General features: G+C 39.6%; 1 protein-coding gene across 1 annotated transcript in view; it reads left to right on the top strand.

Moving 5' to 3' along the window:
• TG (thyroglobulin) overlaps window positions 1-21,545 on the top strand; it is a 144,440-nt gene that overhangs the window by 122,388 nt on the left and 507 nt on the right. The window contains exons 44-47 of the mRNA XM_086878477.1: window positions 1,052-1,233; window positions 4,954-5,058; window positions 15,964-16,104; window positions 16,872-17,062. Coding sequence (XP_086734603.1) covers window positions 1,052-1,233; window positions 4,954-5,058; window positions 15,964-16,104; window positions 16,872-17,062 — 619 coding nt within the window. The remainder of the gene's footprint in view (window positions 1-1,051; window positions 1,234-4,953; window positions 5,059-15,963; window positions 16,105-16,871; window positions 17,063-21,545) is intronic.

Raw genomic sequence — 21,545 nt, 5'->3', positions numbered from 1 at the left:
ACACTGGCCTAGTTTGCATCAGACTGACTGCCCAAAATAATAGAGATGGTTTGTTAGATCTTTTTCTCTGGAGCTCTTACCCAAGTTTCAAGCAATATGCACCTGTGTAGTGTCCTCTTGGAAAGGGCTTGATGCACAAGAAAGTTCAGGGTAGATTTTAATTTTTTTTTCATGAAGATGTTTTGTTTCTGAAATTGAAATATTTTTTTAAAAAAGTGTAAAGTTTCAACTGATAACATAGAAAACTTCTTCAAGGAAAGATGTGTTGAAAAATTCCAGCAGCCTTTAGGTTTGGTAAAAATATGTTTGGGTCCACAGTTTGGTGTAGAAGATGGTCCCTGTGACGTGGGCACTTTGCTCTGGGGAACGTGCCTTTATGTTAGGAAAGGTTTCAGATCTCAGGGAAAAGGGCATTTCCCTGTTGGTTTCTCTGAAAGGCCCTAGGGGTCATGAAGTTTGAAGATCATGGCTCTTTCCTGCATTGGGATTTGGAGGAATGAATATCTTCCACGTCTAAGGCAGCTATTATTCCAGAAGGGACCTAACTACAGACCTTGGAGCAGCCATGTTCCTTTGTAGGTGTTCCCAGAAGAGGTGACATAGCCATGAAATGGTCTATACAGCATGTTTGCTTTCTGGGATTTTCAAAGGAAAAGAACAATAACTCCCTCCTTCCCCTCTAGTTTTATTCATGGAGATCATCAGAATGACAGCACTGGACACACATGCAGTGGAGGACTGTTCCTGGAAACCCCTTCTGTGAGAGCCAGCAGGATTTCTGTACTATCAGAGATCCATCAGCACAGTTTGGTACCTATGGTTTGGATCTACTAGATCAGGGGCTCTGTGTCCAGAGGATGCCAGTATTTCTCATTGGTGACAGCGTTGGGAAAGCCAAAGTAGGACTGTCCCCTACTCAATCCCCTAGGAATTAGAGATCACAGCAGAGAAGACTTGTTCCAGCAGAGGGAGACCTGAGCCTACATTGTTCCACTAAAAAAATTATCATTTGGTTTTGTTTCTGAATTCCATGTACGCACTTTTTTCTCAGAAATTTGAAGAAAGTCAAGGAAGAGCCAACAGCAAGACAGCCTTTTATCAGGCTCTGCAAAATTCTCTAGGAGGAGAAGAGTCCAATTCATTCATTGAAGATGCAGCTACATGGTATTACTCCCTGGAACACTCAACTGATGATTATTCATCCTTTTCCAGGGCGTTGGAAAACGCCACCCGGTAAGAAAGTCACCCTCCTACAACTGTGTGATTGGAGTTGAGCAAGGTTTGTTTTGCTTATCTAAAGTGTGCATTTATATTCTGAAAAACTTGAGGCATTCTTATGCAAATGAACAGAAAATGGGGAATATGATTTCATTTTCTCTGAGGTTTCTAATTGCATTGGTAAACAAAAATTGAACTGATTTTTATGCCTTGTGAGAAGTTTGACAAGTCTTTCTAGAGCTGGATATTGAGTTCAATTTTTTTGCATTTTCATGTCACAGTTGTCTGCGTTGCTTGCACACTGTGCATCAACAGTTTCTTGAGTTGTCTCATCCCTGTGACAGTAGAATTAATAGTCTGCCTTTTATTCCCAGTCCCCTAATTATACAGTCAGATACTTTTTCTTGGTGGTCAGATTTGAAAACTTTGATTTCAGCAATTACATTTTTTTTTTTATTATGAAGGCTGCAAAATACATTTATTCACAATGTCAGCCATGACTTGAAGCCATTTCCTCTTGCTTGTTAAGTCAGAGAAGAAACTAATCCTCACCTCACTACAATCTCCTTTCAGGCAGTTGTAAAGAGCAACAAAGTTCCCCCTGAGCCTTTTTTCTCCAGTCTGAACACCCCCAGCTCCTTCAGAGGCTCCTCAGGTCCAGCACCTCATGCATGTCAGCAGAGGAATGAGCAGCCTTCCTCCACTAAATGCATTCCCATCCTCTGCATTGAAACACTCCATGGACCTTTAGGAGGTGGAAGTGGAAAACTTCCTGTTTTCTGCCTCTGAGCAAATTCAGGGACTGAATGTTTAAGTGGAACAGATTTTCCAGAAATGAATCAAAAAACTATTCCCCTATTCCTGTCTCTGCTTTATGAGCAGATTAATTGTGAAAACTCTTTACTTTTCTAATGTGATACAGCTTATAAACTAGTAACTTGAATCCTAATGAGCCTGTCCAAGATGTTCCAGCAAAGATGTCAAGCAGGGCCTGTCTAAGATGTTCCACCTGTTCCACCTGTGTCCTGAGCTGAGACATCATAGCTACAGCCTCCTGGTATCTGCACTCTCAGTGTTCTTGCTCCCACTGTGAGCCTCTCCACAATACCTCAGAGACAGGGTTTTCCTTTTATTCCTCCATCAGAGCTGCAGAACATTGCTCTGGGAAAGCCTTAGGGAGCAGGAGATGAACAGGAGCCAAGATTCTCTTGGAACATCTGACTCAAAAAGTGGACAGTAGTTTCTGGGTGGTCCAGGTGTGCCGGTGCACTGAGGTCATGGAAGAAACAAGCCAGAGAGTTGTGGGCTGAGCTTTGTGCCATTTATCAACTTGCACATCTTGCCACGTTTGTCCTCCTTTGTAGCCTGTCCCAGGGATGAGCCTCCCATCACCATGACATCTGGGGCCAGTGCCTGCAGTACTTGTAGAAGCACTGTGGTCCATGGGCATCAAAGCCAGAACTTGTCTTCAGTCTCCTTCCATCAACTCTGTTACCCCTGGGGGTAATTCTTTAGATCAGTGAGGTTTTAAGCCAGAATAAACTACTGTAGGACTTACATTTTAACCATTCTTTCTACCCTGAGATCCCTCTATAAGGAGCTGTTATAACACAGGGCTGTCACATTTGATCACTGGCATCCAGCCCAGGGGTCAGTGTGGTGCAAACACTGACTTTTGAAAAGCTGTAAGAGCTGGCACTCCACATTTCCAGCAGGGATGGGATACACCAACAGCTCCTCAGGCTCAGCAGCTCCTGGGTGTACGGGTTACCTGCTCCTTTATGAGATGAGACAAATACCTTGGCTAAGGAAAGAAGTGGCCAGCTTATTCCTGGCAAAGCAAAAGGATGAGTAGTGAGACCAAGGCATCTGCTAATACTTTGCTTCAAACACTCTGGAAATTACTCCAACAACAGCAGAAAGTGAGGTGAAACAGTAGGTACAGAATGAGAGTCACTTATATCAGCATCACATACATGGTAAAGAAAACAGGGGACTGGTTCTGGGGTTTTTTTGATGTTTGGTTGGTTGGTTTGGTTTTGGGATTTTTCTTGTTAGTTTTGTTTCTTTTTAACAAAAAACCTTACTACCAGCATAGATGTGTAAGCCAATAAAAGTTTTATGTCAGGAATTAACTGCTAAAGCTTTAACAGGATTACCAAGTGTGATAAAGCAACATAAATTGCTATAAACTACATACATTGTGCATATTTTGTGGTTTTAAAATAATTCTACTTTTAAATTTGCTTTAGATGCAATTTTCTGGTATTTTTTTCCCAAGTGTAAAATTAGTTTAATTTTTTTTTTTTTAACTCTGGTATTTCATGGCTGTAAGGGACAGCTGTTTCATTTTTGTGGTTACTATGTATTTAAGTTTTTTTCTACTTCCTCAGAAGAGCTGACTTTTACCCCCACCCCCTCCCATAGTGCCTACTGACAATCCATTTTAAATGGTGAAATGTATCTCAAAGCATTTCTTGAGAGTTACTGCTCTCCCCAGACTCCCTAGTTTTCAATGATCTTCTGCTCCTCTAAAGCCCCATGCTGGTAGGCATGTGAAGAGCAGTAACTTTTGTTTCATTTGGGTGTTGTCAACCATAACTGTCAAAGAGCCCTGTGGTCAGTCAGCCCAAAACTTGTGGTCTCACAGATGAGCTTAAAATAAACTCTGCTGAACCAAGATAGCTACCCAAACAGTGCCTTTCATAACCATTCCAGTTAAAAATAGCAACGTCGTTATGCTTCTCTGACACTGTTTGTTCTTGCACCAGCCTTTTTTTCTTTTTCAACCTCCCAAGTCTGAAGGAGAAGCTGCTGTTTCAGATTCACTAAACTGAGAATTGAAACCTCCCACTTCCCCAGCAGATATCTTTGTGTGCACTCATCTAGGTAAAGGTATATAAACGCCCAAAGCATGGGCTGAGTCCTCAGGCACAGGAGGGATGGGGAGTGGTGATACATGTGTGAATAACATTGCCTTGAGGAATCACAGTGAGATAAATTGCACTGAGGTCTCCTCTCTTCTCTTGAGCTGCTCGTGCTTCTTCCAGCTCCTGCTTACCCCACATTCCAACCCCACCTCTCAGGGCAAGGGAAAGGTAGGAAGGTTTGGACACATTTGCTTGACTTGTGCCTTTTAGACCTGGTGTTAAATTGATCATTTGACTTTCTCATTGCACTCTTATTGGTTAATCTTTCTCTCCCAGATATATTGCACCAGAAATTCCATATTGATGAGCCCTGCAGGTTACCTTCAAAAGTGGTCTCTTACCTCTTCCAGCTCTGGAAACTCTGCAGAAATCTCACAGATACAAATTCAGAAATTATATTATTGATCCTTAACCCAGGAAATATATAAGACCTCTTATTAGATGCCCTCACAACCTAGTGGTGCCAGAAAGAACTTTAACCTATTATAAGCATGAGCCCTTATAAACTAGACAAAAATGGGATTGGGTTTTTTTTTGCCAGGATATATTTTATGTGTCAGATCTGGTTGTTTTACTATCACTGTTCAACACTCCATCAAGCAGCACTTCTAGTGAATTCTAAGTAGTACTAGTCTTGTAGAGGGTGAATGTGCTTTCCTTCAGTTGATTTGAAGACAGACATATGAGCTGGTTTGGAAAATTAGAAATAGAAAACTATCTAGATAGAGGTTTGTTGCTTGTGGGGGTTCTTCCCTTTTTTCCTTTATGCAACTGTGTCTGCTCTCTGCTCCTCCTTTTTTATCAGTGACCAGTTTATCACGTGTCCCATCATAAACATGGCAAGTCACTGGGCTGCCTCTCGAGGAAATGTCTTCATGTACCACGTACCTGAGAGCTCCTCACAGAGCAGGTAAGGAGATGGATTTTATTATGTTTCTTAGATTTAGAGTTTGTAAAACCAGGGCAGACTGCTTGGGCGTGCTGTGGAATAAATGAATAGATGCAAGTACATCAAATAAACAGTTTAGATGAGCAAAGGAGGGATTGGTCTCTAATAAATTCTTTAACTATACAGTAATGCTTTTTCTGAACTGAAGCACTTCCCATTAGATGTCTAAACTGAGTTTCCCCTTTCCTACTTACCTACCTTGACCGGGTCCAAAGTTATCTTTCAGATTTCTACTCTGCATCTGATAAACCTCCCACAAAGAGTCAGAATGTGGTCCAAGTCATCAGGAGTCCACAGCTCTCAAGATAAATGTGGTATCATTTTCTAATTACTCAACATTAATTCAACACTGCCCTTTTCTGAGGTCAGTGCAGTTGTACCCTAGTTGTACTGACTGGCCTTCAGTGTTGATGAGCTCAGGGATTTATTTCTTCCTGCTCCAACATGTGACTGATGCTCTACCAACAGACTGTCCCATGGGAAGAAAAATATTTATGCACACAGGCATTGGTGGACTCAGGCTCTGTGTCATCCTTCATTTTAGAAGTTTACTTGAAAGATTGTCAGCAGGAAAAGCTCTATTATATTTTAGGTAGAAAGGCCTAAGTGGCTGTGGGAGATGCGATGTTTTGTTGGGCACAGAACAAGCTGGTAGGCAAAGGCCTTTAAGGTGACATTCCCTGGCTTTATTTTAGACCCAGCCCTTGGCAGAAGTCAGGAAGAGGCGCTGATGTTTGCAGTGGGCAGCACTTTGGGCTGCCCTGTGAGTGGCTCCTGCTCTCAAAGGCACAGTGACCAGAAACTGCAGCGACCGTCCCCCTTCTGTTCCCGAATCCACACACCAGGGAGAGCACACAGGGCGTGCTTATCCTCATACTGTTTCCTTATGAGGAAGCTGTGCTTGTTCCCTGCCCCCTGGACTGCCCCTCACTGCTCTCCAGGAAGGCTTTTTGAGACCTTTCCTTGTTCTTAGGCTCCAGAAGGGCTCAGGGGAGGGATGGTGGGCTCCTATGGGCACCATTTGATCCTGTGAAGTTCCCTGCAAACTGCATGGGCTTTTTCCCTTCCTGATAGCACAGTGAAAAAGCATTTGAAAGAAGCCAGCTCAGATCTAGGTTACAGATGAAGGCCATTATGCAGTGGTAACACAGGCTTGCTTTCTTTTTAACTGTGAAGTTAATCCTCAGGGAGCCGTCATTGCTCTGGCAGCTCCAGCGGGAATGTTCGCAGTGTTCCATTTGGCTACTGATAGGCCCAGATAAGTGATTTTTACAAGGCTCCAAACAGGGCTGAGCTATGGTATGCCAAAAATCCAGCTGCACAAAAAGAAAAGACGTGTTCTCAAATGAGCTAGCAAGTTTTCTCTTGCTTTGGAGAATGATAGTGACCCAGCCATCTATGATTAGATCTTATTTGTAGGTAGATTAAATAGTACTTATTCAGCTTAGACTCACTGGCTTTGAGGCAGTGATTTTGAAGTGATAAGAATTTTCTCTTTTCTCAAGCCCTATTTAAAATTTCTCTTGTGCTCATGTTGTTTAGCTTTCCTCACGCTCTTCTGTGCAGCAATAGTTTACATAGCATGTAGCTACACTTTTTAATCATATTTATGTTGACACCGGTGTTCTAGGCTAATTACTTTAACTTTAGTGCAAAAGTTATTGGTTTGCTTTTTCATAACTCTCTTTAAAAAAACAAAGAAAACCAGAATGTTGTCTGAAACTTATTTCTACAGGAATATGAGGCAAAGGCTCAATTGCCTTAAGTTAAGCCACTTGCAAGGAGAAATGACCCAACTTGGTATGCTGCATGATATTCTTACTCATTTTGTCTTTACTTATCCTTAAGTGCCATTCAAATAAATGCTGTTTGGGTTGAAAAGCAAGCACTTTAACAGAAATTGCAGAATTCATCTTGTCTGAGTATGAGAGGATCTCACTCTCATGTTGGTACTACAACATGTCTATTTATGAAGTGATACCCTCATTTTCCCAAGGGACCCCACACTAGGTTTTCTACTGAATACACTGCAAGTATTTTGTTTAAATATTGTCATTCATTCATTCATTCATTCATTCCTAAATGAATCTTCTTTTATCCATCCCCCTTTGCCATGTCACCCTCCTTGGAGCGTTCCCCCCTCCAGTGTAGGTGCATTTTAGCCTCACTCATGCCAGTGCTGTGATGCTGTTGAGGGAAGTAGCTTCAAATGGGAGAGTGATTTTGACTCCTAAAAATGGGAACCATCAAGAATCTGGAACCAACAAAAGAGTTCTTGGGAATATTACTGGTGATTTGTATTACCAGACAAATGATGACAATGAAACAGCCTTCAGGTAGAATATATAAACTAATCTTGGGGAAAGATCTGGTAACCATGTCTCCAGCTTCCAAGGGACTTCTGTAACCACTGGAACTGAGTCCTGACAGTTCTCCAATTCTCTGAAAACTGTGACACCGAGGAGGGGGAGCAGAAGCATAAATTCTCCCAAATAACCTACAGCTTAGGCTGGAAGGCAGGACTTGTGGGCATAAACTTGCTCAGAAGAACAGAGAATTGAACCCTGCAAACATTCTGTTAAAAGCCTGAATAGAAGAACCCTGTTACAGCCATTTCTTTGTGTTAATGAATGCAACAGCTTAAGTATGATATGCTCACAGTAGTCATGTAGTGTATTCTGTGAGTGCATACACTAAATCAGATCCCCATTATGCTTTGTAGCTGGAGGAGAACCTCATTAGACATTCCTGATCACTCACAGGCTTTTGATAGGATACTATGTAGTATAATATATATGTTATATCTACATTATTAATATTATTCTAATTATTACATTGATATTGATAAATTAAAATTTAATATATTAATATTAATATAATTATATTATATAGAAAAATTATATCTCAACCAGTTTGCTGAGATAAACCTTCACTTGTAAAAATGTGATTTTTTTATTATATTATGCCTGTAGGGTAACATAAAGGATAAAACAATGTACATTTTTTACTTTGGTGTCTAAATTGTTCCTAGGAAGTCAGTTTACACAGGAGATGGACATTTTCTCTTTGTGTTTTCAATCTGTATCATAAAGATGATAATATAATTATATATAGTCTATAATAATTGCTAATGGCTACTTCACAGGAGTATTGGAAAGAGTACATTAAAATAATGTTCAGATAACTATAAGAGTGGAAGACTATTTACTCTTGGACAAAATATTCTCCTGGGGAAATAGCCATTCACTAATTTAGATCAGGCACTGTATAGCAACACATTCCTCAATTTCTATTTTGTCACCTCCCTCCTACTTTATGTGTCTTCCAAAATGCATAACAGAATGGACAGTTAAAATGCAGGGATGAAAAGAGTACTGGCATTTCCTCTTGTTTCACTTGATAAATAACAGCAAGATAAACAAGAGGGAGGGAGAAGTCAGCCAGTAAAGACAGACTCAGCCACGATGCAAAGTAGGCAAAAAATTATTAAACAGGGAGGAATTTTTGCCAGTAAAAGTCAATTAGTCAAAATTTGGCACTCAGCTGGGTGTTTCTGAAATGTATACACACACAAACATTCAGGTTTGCATAGATACAGCGGTGCAGTTAAAAAGCCTGCTCCCAGTAGATGTCTATGACATATGTGGAAAATCATATAAAGCCATGAACTGACAGGTTTTGTATAGATGAATAGATCTTGCAGAGAGCAAAGTAATATCTCCTTCCACGTGGTAGCATTCTCCTGAGCTTGGCATTACACAATGTCTGCTTTAGTCTTCAGTTCCCATTTGAATGAGGAGCCAACTCCCACATTAATAATATGTGGTAAATATATACATGACCCAGCTGCCATTTTCTCACTCTCTCTTTGAGAACACTTGGGCCTTGGAGTAAACATTCATTCTAAACAATGCAGGAGGAATGTGACTGCTCAGCACTGCCTAGGATTAGTGGGGAGGACTGAGGATAGCTTTAGGTATGGTAAAGAAATGTGTGATAGGAAAAGTATGTTTTGACAAGGATGATATTATTAACTGTTCAAAGATTTGCCTTGTTAACCCTTCAAGAGGTTTCTGGGTGATTTTTGCATATTATATTGAAGAAGCGCTGCTTGCCATGCCAGCACAATTTCCAAGTCACATTGTGATGCCAAATGTTCTGTCTTAAAGATGGTGGTGAAAATTCAGTGCTCTGCACACTGAGGGGGGCTGATCAGCAGCAGCAGAATGGAAAAGCATCAAACTGAGACTTAATGAGGCTTTATCTTCTAGTCATTAACATGACCACAATAATAATCATAAAAACTTTTCTTAATTTTGAATGGGACAGATTCACCCAGGGTTAATGAGCTGCTGTGTTTTTTGGGTCATTTTGATTGGGGCTGTCTTTACCTCCTGACTATGCTACATTGGTGTGATTTGTTAAAAGGCTGCTGTGTGCCAAGGCTCACATAGTTGGCTGGGTTTTGGTGACACTTCTTAAGATTCCTGTAACTGAAGGCGAGAGCTCCTGACTGATAAAACAAAAAATGTTTGTGTATAATCCCATTCAACTATGTGAAGTATTCTTGGTTTCTATTCATTATGGATACTGCAGGAATTCTGCCTATACTTAATATCTCTTTAATTAAAGGAGATTTTTCTATTCTTTTAATTTAACAACAATTCTTTCATATTCCTGTCCTTTAATGCATCCACCACTTGCTGTCCACTTGATGCTCTCCTCCTGCCTGTAGCTGTAACTCCATGAGTACCAGCACCCCACAGGCTGGGGACACAGTCTAAACTGGGTGCTATGCAGGCAGACAGGAGGCTGCCTCTGGGCTTCAAATAAATGATCTAAAAACAGAAGGCAAATAAATTACCAGTGGACTGGTGACAAGATGCATGTTGCTCCATAGCTGGGCAAACACCACAATTGCCTTAGTCCACTTGCTGCAACATCTTTTCATTGTGCTCCATATCCCAGTCTCTACTCCCAGTCATCTCCTAAAAGTTGTTTTGGAAGTGCCTCTCATTCCTTTGGCCTTATCCATTGCTTTGTGCCAGCTGCAGCTATGAAAACACTGTCCCACTGATACAGCCACATTATTATGTTTTCAACTCTTTGCAAAGTTTCTCTGCTTCTAAAGGCTTGGGGTCTGGACAATTTTTTTTCTTCCCCTGAAATAGTTTAGAGGTCTTTGTAATTTTATAGATTTTCCAGATCTTGTAAATTAGCAATAAATATGCAAAGGCAAAGTAGCCAGTTCAGAAAAAGCAGAAAACATCTTTAAATGAGCCAAAATTCAGCTGAAATACTCAGGAAAGGACAAAGCAATTTTGGAGCTACATGTGCTGCACTGGCAGTTCCCATCAAATGTAATCTACAAGATAAGAACAAAGTCAATGCATATTGAGCACCATGTTTTCCTTGGTGCTCTGGGGTCTTTGGATGTACACATCACCTTTTTCTGGAATTTCATCCATTCATTCAGCTTAGGAGTAGTCATACTGAACACACACATAAACTTCTGTCTCTCAAAAGTCAATCTAAGTGTCAGCATGCCTATTACTAGATCTTAAATGCCGTAATTCCCTGACTGATTTGTGTAATCTGTGTTCTTTAGGAGTTCTGACAAGTTGATAAAAGTGCTTTCTTCATTCCTGCCTTAAGATTGCTGACTTTTTTTTCAATTAGTGGGAGCTTTCAGGCTCTTGAATTTACTATCTGCTATTTCAGTTTTATTTTCTTTAATTGGCACAGCTCTAATGCAAAGTGGAACACTGTGTGTGTTGGGAATAGTTCAAGTGGAAAAGACACAGCAAACTCGAGAATACTTTTGCAAGTCACATGTATCTATAGGGCTTTTTTTGGTAGAAAGGTGGATAAACTTGGCAGTTTAATCCTGTTAGGAGTTAAGCTTTTTCCATATGTCCTGATTTTCCTGAAAAGAAGAAAGCAAAATGCTCATCTGTTTTTCACATCCTTTCCCCCATTTGTTTGGCAGAAGTTCATAATGAGAGGAGACACAATGAGCCAAATACATCCCTAGAACTGCAGAGGTCACACCAGGCCTTGCATTGGCTCACTGAATTTCTATAAATATCCAGCTATCCTTTGATTATTTTTTTTTCTCCCTGCAATCAGATACTATTTCCTTTCATAAAATGTGTGGCTGTATATAATTTTTAAAATTATTTTTACTTGGCATACAAATGAACATTTCAGTTCAGGCAAAGTGCAGGGCTGGTAGGGCTGCTCCTCTCCCATGACATGGATGAGACAATGGCTGTTCAGGATGCTGAATATGCAAACATGCTCTGGAAAAATCTGCTGGTATTAATGTGAAGAAAATGCAGATGCATGCAAATAGGCACATTTAATATTTGCAATAATTCTTACCAAAAATAATTTTAAATCCATTTACTGAAAATAAACACAGGATAGGGGCAGAAGAGCACACAGGCAGTAGCACATTTTGTGCAAATCATATTTTCTTCTCCTGGGACAGAGTTGTTATGAAGTCCTATTTCAACTCAAATCAGCAGGAGATTTATGAGCAACCTGTGAGTCTGGGTTTCACCTGTGCTGTTCAACTCACTCAGCATGTAAATAACCTGTTCTCAGCAAAGCCAAGTGACACTGAAGAGGTGGGGACTTTTACTTTCCCAGTGATTGGCACATCCTTGCCAATGGGATACTGAAGAGGGTCTTGATTGTGAGGCTGGGAACTCAAAGCCATGATCTCTTCTCTAACACAAAATCTTTCACAGAATTGCTAGAATGAGCAGTTATTCTCACAGAAGTTTACATTAAAGGATAAATGGTTTTCTTATCTCACCAATCTATCACAGATTGACAACATCTGTTTTGTTTGGTGGCTGACATGGGTTTGAGTACAATATTTCTTCTTCATTTCTCAGATGATCACTGATAATTATGGCTGAACTCTAGCTAGTTATGTTTATCTTGTTATTTTAAAATTTAAATGATTGAATAGCAGTGGGAAGTTTGGTGTTTTGGTATCATATAGGATATCATTAGACTTTTGAGCAAATTTACATTGGCTTCTGTCTGTGTGTGGAGGTTTAAAAAAGAACCAAAAACTACATTAAGGCAACTAAGAATAGAAGCTGTGACTCAAAATGCTTTGAGATTAATTGATATTAGCTGGAAAGGAGAGTAAGGACTATTTATAAATGAAAGGAAAAGGAGAAATATTAGGCTAGAGTAAGTCATTAATCATCAAAATGAGTTTCTGGTATGAAGTAATTAGCCAGACCTAGAACAAGGACAAGGTTCCAAATGAGATCTATCCTAATTTATAATGGATCACACTGCAAGGTCCCTGCAGCCCAGTTCTGAGTTGTGCATTCAGTCCTAACATAGCATGGTAGTCTGCCAGATCATATTCTGTTCTGACTGCCCTGATTATGGATTGCCAGTAATGACAATCCCATTTTGCTTGAGGATTTCTGGATTGGGGTGGTGGTGGTGAGGCAGTTTGGTTTGGGGTTTTTTTGTCTGGTTTTATTTGTTAGGTGTTGATTTGGTTTGGTTTTTTCTTTTTCCAAAAGCTTGTGATTAAAATGTTAACTTCAGCTCTTGGATATGGCAGCTTATATCTGTGCTCTGTTTGATTTGGAACCAGAATTTAAACCAAACCAACCATAACTGGGGTGGTTTTGTTCTAAAATCTGATCTATTCATCTTTTACTCTTCCCTATTGAAACTGTCCTGTTGTGTGTGAAAGTAGCCACAGATCTTTAGGGAGAGAATTGGAGTATCTGATGGCTGAGTAATCTCTTTTTGTCTTTCCTGCTTGGAAATTTAAATGGAAAATCCATCTTAGGTTTGAGGAAAATTTTCTCACAACCTATACCTTCCCAATTAAATGTCTTGGCACTGGATAATAAAAATTCCCAGTAAATGATATTTCAAGATCATCTGTTAAATTGTTGCTTAAGAATGTCACAAGGTTTTTGATTTTACCATCTATTTTTCTGTAAACTGGACTCCAGCAGCACCTCCTTCTGAGGTGAAGCAAGAATTCCCCATGGAGAGCTCATTTTAGTGTGAACAAAGTTGTAGGATCTGGCTTCTATCTTCCCCATGGCTTCATTTACTGGTCTGCCAAAAAAAAAGAGCTGTGAAACTGTTTTTAAAAATATTGACATCTTAAAAAGCAAAACTATACAGAGAAGATCTGAAGAACCTTTGCACAAAGTACTACTCCTGTAAAGTCACCAAAGCCAAGATTTCATCCTTACACATAATTGCGTTCACTGCTGCCTTTAAAATAACAGATCTGTTCCTTGAAAAGGGACTTCTGTAGAGGAAGTCAGTTGCTATTTGGTTTCCTTAAAACACCCTTTTTCCCTTGTCTCTGAAGTCCTCCCCTTTGTCAAATTATCTTCTGAAGTCCATCAGTTGTGGGGCCTTCCCCACTTAGAGCTGCTGCTGTTGAGCACATGCTTGGTGTCCTGGGAGTGCAGTTTGGAGCAGCTCAGGAAATAAAAACCTCTCTTCAGAGCTGGCAGTGCACAACAGCAAAGCTATAAATACTTATTTGTCTCTCCTTTCTTTCTCTCACTCCACTTCCAGTGAAGACAGTGTCACCTCCTGGTGTTACCTTAAGTGTGCTCAGAGCTCCTACAAGGCTCCAAAATCCCTCTTTGGGTATTTCTGGGAATTTTTCACATCCCTCTGGTCTGTTCTGACCCAAAACATTCTAGGATTCTGTTATTCTACAATTCTATGATTCTATGATCATGATTCTATCATTCTATATTCAGAGTTTGAGGAAGAAGACAGAAATATTCTCCTGATATTTTCCATCCTGCTGCCATCTAGGTATTTCCCAGTTGTCTTTCCTGCTCTTCTGTGCATTTATATATGTGCCTCTTTTCCCTCTAAAGCTTAGTGGGTTTTTTCTCATCCTCATGTTTGGTTTCTCATCAACCAGAAATATTGAAAGCAGCTGGGAAGTTGTAGAGTTTTGTACCACTTTGTGTCTCTGTGTCAAACCAAGTACAGTCATAGAAATCAAATAAATTCTCTATTTATGAGATTGCTGAATTTTTAGTCTGGGCTGTGACCTTAACAGTTTTCACCTCTAGAAATGTAAAAGCTAAGAACAAAATCTCATTTGAGGGGAAAACCTTCAGTCCCAGATTAGTTGTTTTAGCTTCACAGCTAGGTTCACCTCTGCTGTGCAGTCCCTAAATGAGCAGATTTGTCTCTTCATTGCACCTCAGCTAATTTCATGTCCTCTAATCTAATCAAAAGTAACTCCTCTTTGCCAAAAAAATTGCCTCTTTATGTATATTGTACCTTTGCTGCAATACTGACACTAGAAATTGCTGTTATGTACTGGGCCAAGCAAATTATTTTTAAGGCAAAATTATTAAACTATGATCTTGCTTAATCCTTCTATAAATATTTGGGGAAGAAAAATATGCTTTAATGTTGTTTCAGTTCTACATTTTTTTGGTGAATAATCTGTGAATAATTCACTTTCCAGATGCAAAGTATTACTGAGGTATTATGATAAGACTAAGGAAAACACAACCCAAGATGTATTTCATTTAGAGGGCTATGTGCTTTTCAAAATAGAGACTTTGGTGCCACCACTCATAAAATGTTAAGCTGTCATCTTGCTTTTAGACCACCTGCCCATAATGGTGGTGGAACCCTCCTTGTTCCATTGGAGGCTGTACCAGGATCATACCAGTGCTGCTGCATTTCACGGCCAAAGATAAAATAGTTTCAGTTGTGCTACCTTTTGACAAATGCCACTGCAGATGAAATCTTGTTGAGTGGATCTGGGATTTGTTTATTCTTGCCTCACAGACATCTGTTCCTTGTCCTGGCTCCCCTGATGCTGTCTGCTTTCATGCAGCATTAAACCAAGTCAGTAAGACCTTTGTCCAAATGTGGGGATATGGAAAATGCAATGGGACCAGGCCAGAAATTATCTCCTCCTGAGCTGTGGTTCAAAGCTATGTGTAGAACATAGTTTAGTTATAATTTTATTAGTAGAAGTTGGCCACTGTTTTTCTGCAGGACTTGACAATGTTGAAGTATTTAACCTTTGCAATTATGTCCTGCAAGTCTCACCTGGCCAGTCTTGTCTCTAAACTGTTGAAATATTCCTTATAACAAGTTATAACTCCTACATGGAACTACACAGCAGTTGTTCTTACTTAAATCTGATCTAGGGGATTATCTCAAGCTGTTTTGACTTGTCTTCCATATAAAACTTGGGGAGAACAGAGTGCATGAAGCAAAACCACCCAGCCAGCAAAAAAATTAGATTAAAACTATGTCTAAGAGAAATCTTTATAAACATCTCCTGTTACATCTTTTCTTATCCAGAATCCTGGCCACAATGAAGTCAATGGAAAAACTCCAGTTACTGCTAAGAAGGGCCAGAATTCTCTTCCAAGTCTGTGAAATAAGCCATAATTAACCTTCCATTGTGGCTGCCAGAATCCATGTCATCACTTACTTCCACTTTCTGAATTTAATTTTAGTGAAAATCTGTCCAAAACTTAAGAGGCATTTAAGGAATAGCCAAGTGACTTTCTCCCTCTATCACTCTCTCTTATACACCCAGTTAATTTAGAAAATATGCCCTAACACCTTCCACAGTTTCCTTTTGTAACAAATGTTAAAGACCCTGCACTAAGATAATGGAAAATTCTTGTTATTGCTTGTTCTTTTATGTTTTGGATTGAAAATGTCCCTCAGCTCACCACACTCTAATTAATGGTCATTAATTATTTACTACTTGGCTTTATTCTGTGAATTAGTTTATTTCCCTTTCTTCCACAAATAAATAAATAATGATTTTAATTATCTTTCTATAAATATTTGGTTTAGCTCAGGTCAGGAGTTCCTGCTGGATGTTCAATATGCATTTGGTCTACCCTTTTACCCAAAGTATGAAGCACAATTTACTGAGGAAGAAAAGAGCCTTTCCTTGCAAATTATGCAGTATATCTCCAATTTCATAAACTCTGGGTAAGTGTGGGATATTTATGAATTCCTGTGACTGGGGAGATGGTGAGAATTAGAGGGAGTGCAGTCAGTCCAGACCCTGCCCTCACTTATTCACTCTCCATTTCCTCTACAGTTTGTAAGTCTTGGATTTGGACCACACTGTTGGAAAGTCATGGCCAAGTTACCAAGCAGAGCAGCCATCAAAGGTTTACAGCATGAGGCTTAGCTTGGAGGAATAGACATTTTATCTCCATTGACCAGCTGCAAATTCTACTAAAGTACATGCAGGCTTCAAAGGCCTTGGTGATGTCTCCAGAGCTTAGTTCCAGGACCCCAGTTCTGAGACCTCTTGGCTAAGAGTTCTCTTTCCCATAAGAAAAGGGAAAGCACAAGAAGATGCAGTGCACACTTTACCAGCCGCTCTGTGAACATCGTTCTGTGCTACTGTGCTGTGGCCATGCTCTAGAATGAGGAGTTATCTCTGGAAAATGAGTGTGGGAATTGTAGGAACAGTGACTTGATGTGCTTTTTACAGTGTCTTGGGTTGGGATGGTGTTGAGGGCAGCTGAGGTGTTCATAAGCCTGTGTCTATGCAGGTTCTGTGTTTCCTAGGAAGACTAAAAGGTACTGTCAGATGGGGCACTGTGAATTCCAGATTCACCAATCTGGACTGAATTTGAACCCTGCTGGTCAGAGGGACTGGATACACATTTCCCTGACCTAGCCAATCTTATCATTTTACTGTTCATGTCATTATTTTCTAATGATAATGTCTCCCTCTCCCTTAGAAATCCAAACTACCCCCACAGTTTCTCGAGAAGAATGTTGGGGGTGAAGCCTGCCTGGCCTATGTATCTGTCAAGTGATGGTGGCGATAACTACAAGGAATTCACAGTTTCTTTGCCGAATCTTAAAGGACTGAAAAAAGCAGACTGTTCCTTTTGGTCTGATTATATCAGAAGGCTGAAAGCATCCACAGGTGAGAAGAGTGTTTTCTGACATTAAATAAACCCTAAATTCTCTGCTAAATGTTTTTGTCTGACTGTAGTGTTGTTTTGTCACTGTGGAAAAGCACTTTTTGCAAATTAAACATCTTGCAATGCCCAGGTCATGGTTAAGAGTGTAACGCTAAACAAATTTACTTTATAGCAGATAATGTGTAATAAAGTTTAATTGTCCTGGAGTTTAACTAGCTAGAGAAATCTTCTTGGTATGATGATAGAAGATGTGATGAAGCCATATAGAGAGCTTGCTGTTTAGAGTCATGTATCTGTTTACAGTCATAATATAGATTCTGGATAAACTGGAAGGCTGTGTATACAGGCCTCTTTTGTCTGCTGGAAGCACCTAACACGAGACTTTTGAGACTCCTATAGCTTAGGAGGAGCACAAATCATTTCCATCCACTGTAAAGTTGCAGCTGAGGCTTTATATCTTATTATATTATATATAATATCTTCATGTCTTATTATATTATTATATCTTATTATATTCCTGCATGCTTTGACTTCTTACTGGGTTAGTTTCTTCGACTTTTTTTATAGCTGTGGTGATTATGCCCCTTGCATGTCTCCTTTTATATTTGCCATAAATTTCAATGCAGCCATGAGAGCCTTTCCATTTTTTTCTTACTTCTTAGGACAGTAAAACCAGCTCTGCTTAGATTTCAATCTGCTGCCTGTCCTGAATTTATTCTAGTAAATATACTCCCCTTCATATCTGTGTATCTTGTAAATAAATATGGATAGCCTGAAGCAAAGCAAACAAAACCATCCCTTTTTGGCAGGCAGAGATGTTTTGAATTGTTCTTGGAGGCCTGCAAGTTTTCATGTGTTTTTTATGTCCTAAGGATTCATCTTCACAGTGAACACAGTTCAGGCTCTCTCTGCTTTGAGGGCTGAATTCAGCTGTTGAATTTTTGAGAACAAAATGTACTTTCCAAGACACCAAGCTACCAAGGCTATCTATGCCTGACACAAGACCTCAAATGGGCTGAGGCTGAAGTTTGGGTGACACAAAACTAAAATGTCTCGGAGCCATCAAGCTGGTGCTTCTGATGCAAACACAGAGCATCAATTCTCACATTCCATAGACAGTCTCAATCTTTACTCATGGTGTTTCTTCCAAAGCGGAATCAAGATTTTGTTGTCAGCCTTTTAATTTGTTTCCTGGTATCCTTCAATGTCTTTCAAGTTCAGAGAGGATATTTTATCTCCAGTGGCTTTGTGCTGATTGAAATATTGCTGATTTTCACATCTTTATTCTGATGTTTAAACAGTCCTGGCAAAAACTTCCAGATCTTTTTGGACCTTGTCTCACAGCACTGTGGCTGTGCAATGCCAGACTGGGCTGAAGTCACAGCTCTGGTAGAACGACTGCTGACCGAGCACCACGGACAGAGACTATTCCTAGCACCTATGGAAATTCCCCCAAAAGATGGGAAAATATCCACCAGGGCTTTTTTTTTTTTTTTTTTATTTACATAGACAAGATTTAAAGCTATCCAAACTGGCATAGGAATACAAAATTCATGTAGGGATTAGTCCAATGATCTGTCTAGCTCAATGTCCTGCTCTTGTCCATGGCCAAAGCCAGGTACTTGAATGTTAAACATAAAAATACAAGGAGGGAGAGAAAAACGCGCTTGTAGAGATCACAAAGTTGAGTAAAATTTTTGAAAATATGCCATAAAGTGTGAAATTTATAGAGTATGAATTGTTAAGAGCAGGTTTAAAAAGTACATGTCAAAAGTGCATTTTAATCTTCAAGCAGAACTGAGTACACCCAGCTGGCTCTTAAAGCCTCAGCACCATGGCAATGCAGTTACACAACTGATTTCTGCTAAATTCTGTCTCACAGCAATGTTGGCTTGACACTTTGCTTTGATAGTCATTTTTAATCTGTTCTCTCTCTTGAATACTAAACTTTCTCATACAATTTAAATAGATATCAAACCCTTTTCTGCTTCAGACCCCTTAGCCTGCAAAGATAATTTATAGAGACACATCCTACGAGTCTCTTGATAACAATCTGAACCCAGGTCCCTATGAAAAAAGATTCATAATGTTCATCAGTTCAGTTAGGGAGAATACATAAAACTCAGATGGTGATGGCTGAACATCAATTTATTTTTGAGAGGATGTTGTGCTGAAATTCGTGCCAAAGCAGTGTCAGTCCACCAGTACAAGCTGCACTGCATTGCTCCCAAAAATTAGGTTCTGCAGGAATCCTGGAATCTACAGGAATATATTCCTGGAGTGCTGTCAGGCTGTCCTGTGAGACTCTGGCATATGATGAACACCAGATTTGAGAGAATAATGATGGAAACCATTTTTGGATGTTGTACCTTGTACTCTTTCCTGAGGGGGATCTATTTGTCTGTCAGCTACCCTGAGATCAAATCTTACTCCTTTCTGCCTTTCAAATATTATAAATGTTTATGATAGAGTTCTTGGACTGTTGTTGTTGGTTGCAATTTGTGATCTCATTCCAAGTAGATGGAATTTACAAGTGTGCCAGAGAGAAGCACGAATAACGAAACATTCCTGTTTTCACATCTAAGTACAAAGGTGCACAGGATCTAGTGTGATGCAATCTCAGCCAGATGTGTTGAATCCTGTTTTGTTCATCTCATCTTTTCCCTGAAATCAATTTTTTTCCAGCTTCATATACCATCTGGAATCTATAAGCAAAAACATCCTCAATATATTTCATTAAAATGGAGAAGAACTGGACAAACCAATGATCATAAAATATAACTGAAACTGGCATTTTAAAAAATTTTCTTGATCCTTTTTATACTGCCACGGGAAATGTCTTGACTTGGAAATGTCAAATTAGGGATGACTAAAGGCTCAAAGCTCAATATCTCCATCCAACAGAAAACCGGGGTATTCCTTCCTTCCTGTGGTTTAAGCTAAATTCATAAATTTCAGCTTCTGGAATAAAACCTCTCACATTAAGAATCTGAGATACCTTTTAGGTTATTCACTTCTGGGTCTAGAAGCTTTTGTTTATCTTAACTATTACCTGTAATTTCTTCCCATTTAATAAAAAATATTGTTAAAGCTAGTGTTTCATTTTGTGATCAGACCACAATATTTAATGACAGAATGTATCATTTGTCCCTGGCACATAACTGGAATGTATGTGGTTGTATTTGAAAATCATTTTTAAAATTCATTTAATAAATGCAATGATTCTTCATCATGTTTGCTGGCAGTACCGTTACAAGCTATGGAGGGAACTTGGAATCTGTTTCATTGCAGATGAACTAATAATCTCCTGAAGTTTTGTTTGAGACCAGTTTGTAAAGTTGACATTTTGGGGAGCAGTTTGCTTGGGGAATTATGGAAGTGGTGGTGCTTGAAGAGGTTTGGAATTCTCATGGTTGCATTTCAAAGACATGTTTTATATTTTGAATTATGACGGTTTCCATGGGAAACATCAAAATGAGAAACAAGAGTGGCAATTGTGGAAAAAAAGAGCTGTGAATGGCTTTTTCCAGGGAATGTGTTAATAACTTGAAATTCAGTTAGAAATTCAGCTAAAAACAGGAGGTCCAGAATGTTTATGTCTATTCAGACAGATGTCTGAATGCTAACATTCCCCTTACATAGTGTGGTGGACTGTGTGCCTAACACAGTGAGTCCCTTTATAAGGGGCCTCTCACTGCATCCCAAACAGGTGGAGCTGGATCCAGTGAACATCTCTTGCTCCTCCACCAGGTATCTAAACAGAACCAATCCTACAAAAATAAGTGCCTCTGTAAGCAGCCTTGCAGCTGGGGAGAAAGACATACCTTTAGTGTCCCACAGTGAAATCTTGCCTGCCCAACTCCTGTGCCTAAATTTCACCTCTTAGACATATTTTCCATGCCCAAGTTAGCCAGACTGGACTTTATCTGTAGAAAATTCAACAGTAGCAAAGCTGGAACAATCTCCATGAGCTCTGGGATGCCATGTGTAGCCGAACAGGAGCCTAAACAAAGTAAGAGTGTTCAGAGTTCAGACTTGACTCAAAAGTGAGTCAGGAACATTGTGGTTAGCATTCATCTATTATCCTCTGTAGTCACACCTTTTTGGAAATCTCAAATAGAAGACATTCCTTTAGTATGAGGGGCACCTGTGCCCCTCACAATGAGAGCACTCTGGCTATGAGACATGAAATAAAGACTCTCAGTACATTTTCTTGACATAGCTTGGTGGTGTTGAGGCAACTGCATCACTGAAATTGGGTTGAAGACTGAAATCACAGAAGGTAAAAGATAACAAAGAAAAGATCTGTTGGAGGCGGTTGCTTGGTGCTTTTTGTATTACAGACAGACAAAAAATTAATGTTGCCCACACTTCCTACCTGGCAGGGACTTTTCAGGAGAAAATAGAAAAATAAAGTCTTGCATGTGTGGAGAATAAACTGTTATGCATTCCAATGGCAGTTATTTAAAGGACAGTAATTATTTA

This window comes from Cyanistes caeruleus, chromosome 1, assembly GCF_971803275.1.
Source record: "Cyanistes caeruleus chromosome 1, bCyaCae1.hap1.1, whole genome shotgun sequence".
NCBI classification, from domain to species: Eukaryota; Metazoa; Chordata; class Aves; order Passeriformes; family Paridae; genus Cyanistes; species Cyanistes caeruleus.
The sequence above is the reverse complement of the archived record's forward strand: the minus strand, read 5'-3'. Positions and strand labels throughout refer to the sequence as shown.